Source organism: Salmo salar, chromosome 22 (assembly GCF_965601325.2).
Source record: "Salmo salar chromosome 22, fSalSal1, whole genome shotgun sequence".
NCBI classification, from domain to species: domain Eukaryota; kingdom Metazoa; phylum Chordata; class Actinopteri; order Salmoniformes; family Salmonidae; genus Salmo; species Salmo salar.
In genome coordinates, this window is record NC_138312.1 from 18,639,464 (window position 1) to 18,653,005 (window position 13,542).

Here is a 13,542-nt window from a genome sequence, read left to right on the forward strand (position 1 = left end):
CAAATACATTCAGATGGCTCACTTGACAACCCCTATAGTGTGAGAAGACAAAATGTTTAAAAGTGGATTATTAAGACCTTCAAAGAGATACATACACGTTTTGTTTAACACTGTTGGTGGTGCTATGGGTGTAGTCTTTTCTGGCGTTACTGCATTGTAATTATGGTCGCTGGACCAGGACGACACAGTGGGTGGTGGTGGCTGCTGCACTGCATTCTGCTCTTCATCACCATCCTTCTTGTCATCCTCACTGTCAGACTCCTCCTCTGTGGACTTCTTGCTGGTCTTCCTTCCGGTGGAACTCCTCTGCATGAACAGACATTCAATCAAAAATCAGTAACAGGGCACAGGAAAGGTTCCATAGCAAAACTTATTTTTGTTCAGTGTACATCCTGCATTACACAAAACATCTAAACTGTTGGTCCCATCAGCTGAAACAGAAGATCCCATAAATGTCCCATACGCACAAAAAAAACCTTACTTCTGTCAAATTTGTTTACATTTCTCCTTTGCCAAGATAATCCATCCACGTGACAGGTGTGGCATATCAGCATGATTGTTACATAGGTGCACCTTGCACTGGGGACAAAAAAGGCCACGCTAAAATGTGCAGTTCTGTCACACAACGCCACAGATGTCTCAAGTTGAGGGAGCGTGCAACTGGCATGCTGACTGGAGGAATGTCCACCAGAGCTGTTGGCAGAGAATTTAAATGCAATTTCTCTACCATAAGCCGCCTCCAAAGTTATTTTTGTAGACTTCGGTAGTACGTCCAACCGGCCTCAACAGCAGACCACATGTAACCATGCCAGCCCAGGACCTCCATATCCGGCTTATTCACCTGCGGGATGGTCAGAGACCAGCCAGCCGGAGAGCTGATGAAACTATAGGTTTGCACAAACGAAGAATTTCTGCAAAAACTGTCAGAAATCATCTCAGGGAAGCTCATCTGTGTGCTCGTCGTCCTCACTTCAGAGTGCAAATGCTCACTGGTACGCTGTAGAAGTGTGCTCTTCAAGGACGAATCCCAGTTTCAACTATCAGGATGATGAAGACTCCGTAAAGAGTGCCCAATGGTGGCGGTGGGTTTATGGTACGGGCAGGCATAAGCTACAGACAACGAATAATTGCATTTTATCGATGGCAATTTGAATGCAGAGATACTGTGACGAGATCCTGAGACCCATTGTCATGCCATTCCTCTGCTGCCATTACCTCACGTTTCAGCATGATAATGCACGGCCCCCAAGGACACAATTCCTGGAAGCTGAAAATGTCCCAGTTCTTCCATGGCCTGCATACTCACCAGACATGTCACCCATTGAGCATGTTTGGGACGCTCTGGATCGACATGTACGACAGCGTGTTGAAGTTGCCGCCAATATCCAGCAACTTCACACAGCCATTGAAGAGTGAAAACATTCCACAGAACACAATCAGCAGCCTGATCAACTCTATGCAAAGGAGATGTGTCGGGCTGAATGACAAAAACGGTGGTTCTGATCCACGGCCCTTTTTCTTTAAGGCACAGTGCATTCAGAAAGTATTCGGACTCCTAGACCTTTCCACATGGTTACGTTACAGCCTTATTCTAAACTGGATTAAATAAATGTTTCCTCAATCCACACACACACACACACAACCCCATAATGACAAAGCGAAAACATGTTTAGAAATGTTTGCAAATTTATAAAAAATAAAAACAAATACCTTAAATACATAAGTATTCAGACCCTTTGCTTTGAGACTTGAAATTGAGCTCGGGTGCATCCTGTTTCCATTGATCATCCTTGAGATGTTTCTACAACTTGATTGGAGTCCACCTGTGGTAAATTCAAATGATTGGACATGATTTGGAAAGGCACACCTGTCTAAATAAAGGTCCGACAGTTGACAGTGCATGTCAGAGCAAAAACCAAGCCATGAGGTCGAATGAACTGTCCGTAGAGCTCCGAGACAGGATTGTGTCGATGCACAGATCTAGGGAAGGTTACCAAAACATTTCTGCAGCATTCAAGGTCCCCAAGAACACCGCGGCCTCTATCATTTGGAACCGCCAAGACTCTTCCTAGAGCTGGCCGCCTGGCCAAACTGAGCAATCGGGTGGGGGGGGGGGGGCCTTGGTCAGGGCCTTTATAGTTGAGTGGCAAGACGAAAGGCCTGTTTTTCAGCAGCAGGGACTGGGAGTCTAGTCAGGACCGAGGCAAAGATGAACAGAGCAAAGTACAGAGAGATCCTTGATGAAAATCTGCTCCAGAGCGCTCAGGACCTCAGACTGGGGGGGGAGGTTCACCTTCCAACAGGAAAACAACCCTAAGCACACAGCCAAGACAGCGCAAGAGTGGCTTCGGGACGATTCTCTGAATGTCCTTGAGTGGCCCAGCCAGAGCCCGGACTTGAAAATCTCTGGAGATGTGAAAATAGCAGAGCAGCAATGCTCCCCATCCAACCTGACAGAGCTTGAGATGATCTGCAGAGAAGAATGAGAGAAACTCCCCAAATACAGGTGTGCCAAGCTTGTAGCGTCATACCGAAGACGCGAGGCTGTAATCGCTGCTTCAACAAAGTACTGAGTAAAGGGTCTGAATACCGATGTAAATGTGATCAGTTTATTTGTAATACATTTGCTAAAATTTCTAAAACCTGCTTCGTCATTGTGGGGTAAGTTTGTAGATCGATGAGGGGGGAAAAACGATTTAATCAATTTTAGAATAAGGCTGTAAAGTAACAAAATGTGGAAAAAGTCAAGGGGTCTGAATACTTTCCAAATGCACTGTCTGACCAACCAATGCATATCCGTATTCCCAGGTCATGTGAAATCCATAGATTAGGGCCTAATGAGTTCATTTGAATTGACCGATTTCCTTATATGAACTGTAACTAAGCTGCCACCACCATACTTCACAGTAGGGATTGTGTTAGACCGGTGATGAGCCGTGCTTGCTTCTCTCCAGATATAGTCATTTGCATTCAGAGTAAAATGGGTCTCATCACACCAGACTCGTTTGCCTTACGTTACAAGTCTTTCTCATGCCTTTTTGTAAACTCCAGGCATGCAGTCATGTGCCTATTTCTCAGGAGTGGCTTCTGTCTGGCCACTAACCCATAGAGCTCAGATTACAGCACTTCACCAGAGACTGTTGTTCTTCTGCCAGGTTATCCCATCTCAGCCAAGGCACTCTCTATTTCTGTCAGAGTGTTCATTGGGTTCTTGGTCACCTCCCTGACCAAGGTCCTTCTTGCCCGGTTGCTTAGTTTGGTCGGACGGCCAACTCTAGGCAGAGTCTGGGTAGTTCCATATTTTCCCCCATTTCCTAATGGAGACCACTACTCTTAGAAACGTTCAACAATCTAGAAATAGATTTATACCCTTCCCCAGATACTATATATGCTTCATCACAATTCCATCTTGGAGATCTACGTCGAGGTCCTTCGGAGAGTTCCTTGGACTTTATGGTATGGCTTCTGCTCTGACATGCACAGTCAACTGTGGGACCTTATATAGACAGGTGCGTTACTTTCTAAATCATGTCCAAACAATTGAATTGGCCACAGGTGGACTCCAATCAAGTTGATCAAAAGAAATTGGATTCACCTGAGCTAGAGGTCGTCACGGATCCACCTCTACCCAAATACCCAAGGGGGTCCGGAGTCAGAATTCTAAATAAATGTCACGGGTCTGATCTGATTGTCACGAGTCTAACTTTAACTGGCTTGTCCGGAGGGACATATACATACATATCCGAACGTGACCGCTGCAGTAGAGAGAGATATTGTATAATTTATGCTGCGGGTCTTGCTTTTCATGAGTGGCGTGTGTAGCTTGTTGTTGGCCAATCATAAGTCATGAAAATAGGCTACAGTCAGAGCCTCCCTGTGTGGCAAAAGTTAGGAGATATCTAAAATCAATGGAAGATGGAATTAAAAAGGTAAAGGAGAAGGATAGGCTACAACGACCAAGAGCCAACATGTAGGCTGCTACTTAAATATTCTAAATGGAGTAGCTTCTCAGTTTGATGCTGTCAAGACAAGTACTACGTAATCATATTGAATGAAATAACCTAGATATGGCAGCCATTAGTCTACTATAGCTCCAGTCGGCTTGGTGGTTGCCATCCCTCCCTCCTCCCTGCACTCAGTGTCACTTGCTCACTCTCACAGCCTACACACACCCACACACACACACACACACACAGCAAGGCCCCTGCTGGAGTCACCACTTCCTACCTCACGCTTTATCAGCTCCGGCTAATAAAGTAGCTTAAAAATGTACTTTTCTGCTGCTTCCCTCACTTCGATCAGACCCGACCAGGTCTATATGGAATGGGTCTAGTTGTCCTTGGGTCTGTATCTCGAGATTTTTTTTTTTTTAAATGCACATCGGGTCCGGATGGGAAAGCCCCAGGGCCATTTCGGGAGGGGTGCATCTTTTCGGACCAGTGAAGGTCTTTAAACCGAGCTAAATTTTGAGCATGATAGCAAAGGGGTGTGAATATCTCTATTTAATTTTCAAAAAAAATGTGCCGACATTTCTAAAAACATGTTTTCACTTTGTCATTATGGGGTATCGTGTGTATATGGGTGAGCATGTTTTTTGAATTCAGGCTGTAACAGAATGTGGAATAAGTCAAAGGGTATGAAAACTTTCTGAAGGCACTGTTTCTCTCCTGGGGCAACGTCGCCCCGTCCCTCCTCGGCAAGATGTTCCTCATAACAGAATTCTGTTCTGTAGTTCCTGCTGAAGCAATCAATTACCAACCTTCCCACGAATGTTCGTTAACAATGACTCAGAAAAAATTATCTTGCAAGTAAACAGACATTTTCTGTCATTTCACTATAATTACTCAGATATTTCAGGAAAAAAATTCTGACCTGGTGTATGGCCTTGTTAGTCATTGGTAATGGGTCACAATTTCACAGAAAGAAGAATTTCATATAAGAAATTGGTGTACATTTTTGGGGCAAATTTAGAAAACTTATTTCAAAACATTGGAATACATATTGAGCTTAATTTATGCTCCACTCATTGTATTAATAAGCAGTGCACAGGTTCCAATACGCTCAGTGAAAGGTTTCTCAACTCTCCACAACAATAGGTGAAAATATAAACATCTTTGTTATCTTATGAACCCTTTGTTTACCTTGGTCGTTGCCCTGGCACCAGGTGTTTTTTTCTGTCCCTTAGCCTTGTCTTGATCTTTCTGCTTGGGTTCAGAAATTGACTTGGCTGCCATGGCTGCGGCGGCGTGTCTCAGGATGCACTCGCTGCCGCAGTAGACAGAGTCCTTCAGGGCAGTCTTTTCACAGCCTGGCCCAATGCATTTGGGTAGCTTAGACTCCTCCGCCGCCTGTTGAAATTCAAACAGGTCACACAGGTGCAACACAGACAATGCCACAGACGGATTCTTGTACAGGCAAAAGTGTCAGGGATTACAATATAGAAATTGTCATATGGAGTAGGGATGGTGATTTCAAAGAAAGTCTGTTCGTATATTCAATTATTTAAGGGGCTGATGGAAATACAGTTTGCGGTACGCCATTGGTTGTTCCAATTACTGGTTGTTCTGATACACAACTGAAAAGGAAACAACCTATTTTCACTACACTTGACATTCTCTACATCTGTGCGTATACATTTTGAGTGCTTGTATTCAATTATTAGTAATCAAATACAGACCTTGAATTGAGTACTCACGCCCATCCATAATATGGTGCTCTCAGACATCTTTAAGCAAGCCATTGCTGGCATGACATTATAAGCCTGAATAGGTCATTTGTTAAGTTCATCCACTGGGGCTGTGAGAAAAGTAACAAACCTACCGCCTGAAAGATCTTGATCTTCTTTTTCCCACTGGGGTTGGTGGTCTTCTCTATCCTCCCTTTGATCCCCAAGTCGTCACCCTTTTCTTCCGCCCCAGCTGAGGCTGTAGGTGAGGGAGCCGCCACAGAGGGGCTTTGCTCGGCCTTGAGGGCACCGGGGGCAGCTGCTTTGGGTTTGCCATTGGGCTTGGCCGTCTGGCTCTTCTTGGTGGTGCAGTTAGGGCAGACGTAGTCCTCCCCGTTCCGCTCCATCAGACGTCCACGAGCCTCAGTGATGCCCACACAGTCTCCATGGAACCACTCCTCACAGCGGTCGCAGCAGATCATGAACCTGGGTGCACACAGAACACTTAGCAGAGCACAGACAGATATGCAAAAACAGCTAGTCAGAGAAAGTGGGTTAACAATGTGGAACAAAGTCGCTGCTAAAGCACAGAATACAAGTCAAGCACATCACTCCGGCCAACTAATCACTAACCACTCATCCCCTTGTAGGTGGGCAACGGAGGTTAATTTGATCACATTCAGTAATCATGAAGGATCAGACAGAGCATTTATAAGAACTAGAGGCATTGGATTTCCAATTGATCAACATCCAAATGCATACCTTTTGTTGTGTTTCTGTCGACAGATGCAGTACAGTGCATTAGGGTCGTATCCTTCATCATCGCCGGAGTCACTGGATGATGAGGATGACGATGGGGATTCATCTTCCTCCTGGTCATTGCGGGTCTTTATCCCTCCTCTGGACTTGGTGTCTCTCTTGTTGGGGGTGGTTCCCCTACTGGCTGCCTTAGTAGGACTCCTGGACCTGGAGGCACGCTCGCCACTGGCGTCTATGGGCTTCTCCGCGCTCCCCTTTTTTTCGTTCTCCTCCTGCTCTTCCTCCTCTTTTTCTTTCTTCACAGAGTCCTGCTCTGGCTGCACTGTGTCATCCTTCTCTTCCTGCTGCTCCTTCTCCTCGGGCTGTGGCTCTTTGGGTGCATCTCCACAACCCTTCTCCTCCTCCTGGGGCTCTTTGGGTGCATCTCCGCTACCCTCCTCTTCCTGGAGCTCTTTGGGTGCATCTCCGCTACCCTCCTCCTCCTGGAGCTCTTTGGGTGCATCTCCGCTACCCTCCTCTTCCTGGAGCTCTTTGGGTGCATCTCCGCTACCCTTCTCCTCTTCCTGGAGCTCTTTGGGTGCATCTCCGCTACCCTTCTCCTCCTCCTGGAGCTCTTTGGGTGCATCCCCGCTACCCTTCTCCTCCTCCTGGAGCTCTTTGGGTGCATCCCCGCTACCCTTCTCCTCCTCCTGCAGCTCTTTGAGTGCATCGCCACTACACTTCTCATTGTCAGAGCTTCCATCATCACTGACAGAGCCAACTCTGCTTCTGCCACGGCCTTTAGCCTTCCGAGTTGTCTTCTTCCTGCTCCTCGTCTTCCTCACTGGGGAATCTGGCTTATCGTCCACAGACTTGGCCTCTGCGTTGCCGTCAAAACTGGCCTCGGAGGCCGTCTCTGCATCTGTTGGGGTCTGGGAGGGAGGATCCCCAGCCTCTATGCTGCCAGGTGCACTCCTCCTCCCTACTGTGCGCGCTCTCTTGGTGGTGAGCAAGAACTCCTCCAGCTTGTCAGTGCGTTTTGCCTGCCTCCCACTGCGACGTACAGGCCCTACATGGCCATCCTGGCTCTCAGCAGCAGTGTCTCCAGGCATTTCTCTCTTGGCTATGGTGGTCCGACGGAATCCCCAGGTTTTCTTGAACTCGTTTGTGGTCTTAGCAGATTGCTCTCTGTTCTCTAGCTTTTCCTCAGTATCATTGTTACCATGCTCTTGGTCTTCTCCGTCCTCCTTCTCAGCTTTATAGTCCTCTAGAATAGCTGTTGATGTAAATGACACATTATGGGACAATACATTTACGTAACGTAGCAGATTTTGCCAATCAAAAGACTAGAACGCTAATTAGGTATTCAAAGCATATAAGGGAATAGTGAAATCCCTTGTGCTGATCATGATTCTAGCAATCCTGACCCTATACCCTAATTAACAACCTACAAAAGATTTGCAGAGGATCCAGCAGTGCAGTGCCTATTAAGGTGAGACAAAGCATGACGCCCCCCCCCCCCCTCACTGAAAAGGGGAAAAGAAGCTAGTCCAAGGTACCTTGAGAGTTGCTATCCATAGGGTCCTGGCTCTGCTCTGGCTCAGGAGCTAGAGAGAGCTCAGGACTCACATTCTCCTCCATAGATGGAGTCACTCACTACTTTCAAAAAGAATATCTACAGTTAAGAGAAGAGCACAAGAGACGGACTGTGAGACAGCTACTCTTCAACTCCATTTAACTGAAGTGCGTGGTTGTTTTGGGGAGGGGGGTTGGAGCAGCACTGTCATATTCAACTACTTTCTTTATATCCATAAACAACCCTTGCAACAACAACAAAAATTCAGGGATTTGTTTGTGTTAGCGAGTGCAGTCCTTTCATACCAATTTTCTTCCTTTCCACAAACTGGCTACCGCAGGCTGGCTGCTGTAGATATGATAACGCTACAGTTGTTACTCTAGATCAGGGTGGGCAATACATTTTGGCTCGAGGGCCACATCTGGATTTTGACGCGTAGATTTTTTTTAATTGATTTGTTCGTCAAAATCAATTTGCGGGTCAGAGAAAGGGCAGTTCTTTAAAAATGGGTCCATTACAATTGCTACATTTTGTTTAAAAACCAAATCCCTCACAAGACATTTCAAATCGGCTGGTGGGCAGGATATGGCCCGTAGTTTGCCCACCCCAGATGACCAAACCACAGCAGGAGTATTTTCATGTAACAAAGTTATGAATAATCTAAAAACCCTCCACAGAACAATATTTGTAAGTGCACCGATTTTACAAAGCCATATTGTGGCACTTTGCTGCTCATTGATACATCTTAACTCAATAACAAAATATTTACTATTGGAAATTATATTGGAAGCTCAGAAAATCTGAAGTTCACTAACTAGGCAAAATACTCCAATGTCATCAAATTCTTACAAGAACACAATAGAACACCACTACTGGGACAAGTCTGTTGAAACATCTACATTTACAAAAGTCAAAATGAGTACATGGCATTTGTCCTTTCACGGAATAAAAAAAATGAACCAACCTGCTGATCTGTATTGGTGGGACACTGATCGAGGGCTTATCTGATGATTTAAGATTCCGCACACAGCAGATTCTGATCAGTAATCATCACAGGCCTGGTAGTGGGATCTTGGACCTGTACATAAGTCAGAATAAAACTGTTAAGTATTTTGGGGTATGGAAATTGCAACAATATGCAGCCTTGAAAAGCACAATACAGCACAACATATTGGCACCCAGCCAACTCCTAATTTTGTTCAATGTCTGGGACTTCAGATCATAGGTCACCGATTAAAAATTCAAGACGCTACTGAAACAGTATGTCATCGCTGACAATTTTCCTTTAGATTGACTTCCTTTAGTCTCATGATAGTTCACTTCAATCAGATATATTTAAATTAAAGGGTTGCAAAATAATAGTTGCAACAGCAAATTATGTTCAATGTACAGACAAAGTCAACATGTCAGAAAAGATTTTCGGAGTACTCAAGAAAGAGGCTAGGTAATCATTATCAGCCTCACCTAACTTCATTCAGAGTAACAAAAAATGTGTTTCAATCCCAAATAACCTAAATCCCACATTGCAGTTTACACTATCAAATCATACAAAACACAACAGTAGACCTACATGTTAAACAATGCCTGCTCTTTCCCCCCCCCCCCCCGAGTAACAGAATACAGTATTTGTGACAAATGTTGCCCAAAAATAATATAACTCTGGCCTGCCTAAAAATCAGAGCATTTGAACTGAAACCAGCTAACGGTAGCATTTCAATTATTATTTTGAGCACCTGAGCAATACCTCTGTAGCATGATAAACAATGAGCTAAAGTGACAATCCACAGCTCAATAAAACATTCTAGGAGTGTATCTAAAGTATCTTGTCACCACATTTTTTTTTACCTATTCGATCAACCAAGAGTTCATGAAAGTGGAACACGTTCCCCACGATCAAAGCAGCTTGCTATAGATGTACAACTTTCAGAAGAGCAGTCCGTCCTGAATTCCACTGACAACACCACAAACTTGAAAACATGTCTGAGAATAAATAGAACCAACTATGTTGCAATTGTAGAATTGTGGTGAGAAGAGCATGGATTTTTACAAACATACCCAAAACATGGGTACTATCCTTCTACAGCAAGAGTGACTCATAAATCAATGCAGCATAATATCTCAATGAAAAGGAAGATTTGGGTAATACAAATACAGCAAGAAATGGAGACACCATTTCTGCAGTTTTTGTTGGGGTTGTTTGGAATACAAGTAGGTCATATTTTTATTTTGTGAATTGGTACATCAAGAAACATTGCACCATAATGTGCACAATGACACACTGAACTGAACTCTGTCTGCACCAAATAAACACATCACACCAAAAACACCAAGTCAAAATCCACCTGATTATATTACTACAGTTGTGGGGATGGCTTTGGTTCTATATTAGTAGCCTAATACACAACAGTTCTTCAGTTTTAAATGGGTACTCTGATCCATGTTTCAATGACAGACAAACACACATGCAGGGAACCATTGACATTTACTTTCACCGAACATTCAATAACCCATTCATTGGTCTGATCGTTTTCATATGCACTGCTCACCTCTGAATAGAAACGGTATTTTGTGCTCCAAAGAACCACATTGATGCTTTGCAAACGCAATTCAAAATGACCCAGCACATTATTACAACTCACCAATAGATGGGAGCATAAACAAAAGGCAGAGTGGTAACTTCAGGCCTATAGATAACTCCTACCCTCCATATCATTTGGAAACATCGCCATAAAAAAATAAAAACACAATATATGGAATTTTAAATGTCTGGATTTGAAGACGCAGTGACTCAACACAAACTATTTAATTACTACGATGCTGGGATGAGAGTAAGAAAGGTTCACCACGGATTGTTCCCTGACTATGGTCACCGCACACAGCCACGTGAGAAAGGGGGGAAAACACTCCCAGACCCACCCCAGTTGTCGTGTGGGGGAGGGGTGGTCAATGCAACATTGTTAGCTAGCTAACGTTAGGTTAGCTACAATGTTATTCGAAAGCGTAGGGAATTGATATTGAAACTAATACCTAACGTCATTTCACTCCGACTGCGCTAACTAGATGCTGGATAGCTCTTCAGGCCGCGCACAATCCCGACAGTCGTAAGGTGGCTGCACACGGAAGAAACGCCAATACGTCGCAAGGAGTCTGCGTGCACTGAGAACTCCGACACGATAGATTGCAAGCTACTATAGCTAGGTCGCGGTGGGTAAATCAAACGGCATGCTACCTAACGACGATACTCGTGTTAGATGGAGCAACTAGTCAGAATCACACCGTACATTTAACCTAACGTTACCGTTAGTAGACATTTGCTGGGATTAGCTAACTATCACCATAGTGACCTCAACATTAACTCGTGCCACAAGACATCATGCGTTATTAATGCACACACAAACAAGGCCTCGTTTAGAGCTAAATAATTTACGAACATATAGTTAACTAATTAGCGTGCTGTATCACCCGTAACCGACGTCATTGCAAAACGCGTAGCGTTAGCTAACAAGCAAGGCCACAACCATGCGCTTCGCCTAGCTAGCTGACGCTAGCTTTCAACTACTTCGCTATCTAATACTTTCAAACAAACATTATTGAAACATGGCTAGTAATTTACAAAGAATGGTAACCAAGTATCGTTTGGATAAATAACGTACAATTCGACCCACTTGTAAACCTCGACGTTATGTTCTTGCACCGTCCACGTTCAGTCCTCCATTTTCATTTAGTGTTGGTTGGCTCCCGCTGGTTCAGTCTGGGTAACTGCAGCCCAATGGCGACCGGCGAGTGGGTGTGTCGAAAAGAATGGGTGCATGTAAAGTGAATCAGCTAATTGGGTATGTTTCTTGCCACTCAAGACCGTTTCGCTTGACTGATTGGGCTTCACAATTGGTCGATAGTAAACGACCATTACCTCTGGTGTTGTGCCTGCCGACTTGGAAGTGTTTCTTTGTGTATTGTGGTCGTGTCGGCGATGGTAGTTACGTGGCCATTTTTCCCCCTCACATTACTTTATTTCAAGTAGGATAGCAGCCTACACATTGATACATACAGTCTACCACTCAATGGGGAGGGCATGAACGGCAACAACGAGGACAATGTGACCTTAGCTCCCGCTTGACAAGCAATACCAAAATATGTTTGTTACAATACTGTCCAGCAATGGCTTGGAAAGTTGCTACTTAGTCGCCAATATCAGGGTGACAGGAAGGAACCTTACACCCAACATCAATATATTTCTCTTCGTTTTATAACAAAAAATGTACAATTAGTTGTAAAACTAACCGACTCACTCTCATCCTCTTTAAAAACAGAAGTACAAACAACTTGGAACTCAATAAAACGAGGTAACTGGTAAAAATATTTGAACGGTCATACAACTCCAAAACTCCCGAGTGGAGCAGCGGTTCAAGGCACTGAATTTCAGTGCAAGAGGCGTAACTGCTGTCCCTGGTTCGAATCCAGGCGGTATCACATCCGGCCATGATTGAGAGTCCCATAGGGTGGCGCACAATTGGCCCAGCGTCGTCCGGTTTTGGCCGTCATTGTAAATACGAGTTTGTTCTTAACTGAATCGGGCCTCTTTCCAGAGCTCCAACCTGAAGATCGCTGACGTCATGATTTGACCTCGTATCTTTCTGAGTTCCCAGTTTGTTTTGTACGCAGCAATAGCAACATTTTCCGGGGGAGAGATGGTGGAAGTGAATGATGAGTTCGAATTAACAGTGTGTCGAGCAAAGTTGGTTTAGATGAATGTCCTGAATGGATAACAGCAGTGTCGAAGACTGGATCAAAAAGGAAGTTGCCTAAAACTGGAGTGGAGGATACGTGTATGAATGATCATTGTTTTGTGTTGGGATGCGTTGGTTGAGTAAGCATGCATATGTAGGAGGCCCATTTGAGTTGTCAAATGTGAAGTTGCCGATTGAACTGGGAAAAGTTTCGTGCTTTGCATTTAGGAGTAGAGCACCCGTCAAAGGAGTCACCTCAGAGGTGAAGACGGATGTTCAGGTTGAGTAACCTACCTGAAGAGAATTCCTGGTGTGGTTGTGGCCGGCGTCTGACCCGCTGGCGGAATGGAGCAAAATAAGTCTGTCTGTCCTGTTGTTTTTTTGTTGAAGATTAACTACCTACGCATGTGAAACTTGGTTATGTAAGATACACTTTAAGCGCGTTTGTCCGCAAACCACTAAGAAATGTAAACGATTTGTCCATGTTTCAAGTGTGTGCAGACGGTGGGGCTCATGATTCCGAGTGCCCTGTATCCTGCCAGCTGAAACGACCCGACGGCCCTGAGTTGTCCGCATGGTCCTAAGACACACCGAAGCGAAATGTTCTTATTCGATGAAGTTTAACTGCTATTGGCATCCAATACATTTTGCATTACCGCCACCTACTAGACTGGAGTATAACTCCCTTATACTTTGCTTGAAAAATAAATAAACAAATACCCTACCATTTAACACTACACTCACAATATATAATATATAATATATATATATATATATATATATATATATATATATATTATAATAAACATCACCCTACTCCACTATTTACATCTATT

At 44.3% G+C, this 13,542-nt stretch overlaps 1 protein-coding gene across 7 annotated transcripts in view; it reads right to left on the bottom strand.

Annotated features, from left to right (window-relative positions):
* The window catches only part of LOC106582908 (death-inducer obliterator 1), a 29,645-nt gene extending 16,357 nt beyond the window's left edge, over positions 1 to 13,288 (bottom strand). For 2 of the 7 annotated variants that reach the window (XM_014166524.3, XM_082967411.1), the window contains exons 1-8: positions 13,001 to 13,268; positions 11,633 to 12,787; positions 8,944 to 9,057; positions 7,963 to 8,078; positions 6,428 to 7,679; positions 5,821 to 6,151; positions 5,142 to 5,348; positions 96 to 306 (exon numbers count right to left, since the gene is read on the bottom strand). In XM_014166524.3, coding sequence (XP_014021999.3) covers positions 96 to 306; positions 5,142 to 5,348; positions 5,821 to 6,151; positions 6,428 to 7,679; positions 7,963 to 8,044 — 2,083 coding nt within the window. In that variant the 5' untranslated portion in view covers positions 8,045 to 8,078; positions 8,944 to 9,057; positions 11,633 to 12,787; positions 13,001 to 13,268. Of the gene's footprint in view, positions 1 to 95; positions 307 to 5,141; positions 5,349 to 5,820; positions 6,152 to 6,427; positions 7,680 to 7,962; positions 8,079 to 8,943; positions 9,058 to 11,632; positions 12,788 to 13,000 lie in introns of all 7 variants that reach the window. The other 5 variants (XM_082967412.1, XM_014166523.3, XM_082967414.1 and 2 more) reach the window with 5 other exon arrangements.
* Between the last annotated feature and the right edge of the window lie 254 nt (positions 13,289 to 13,542).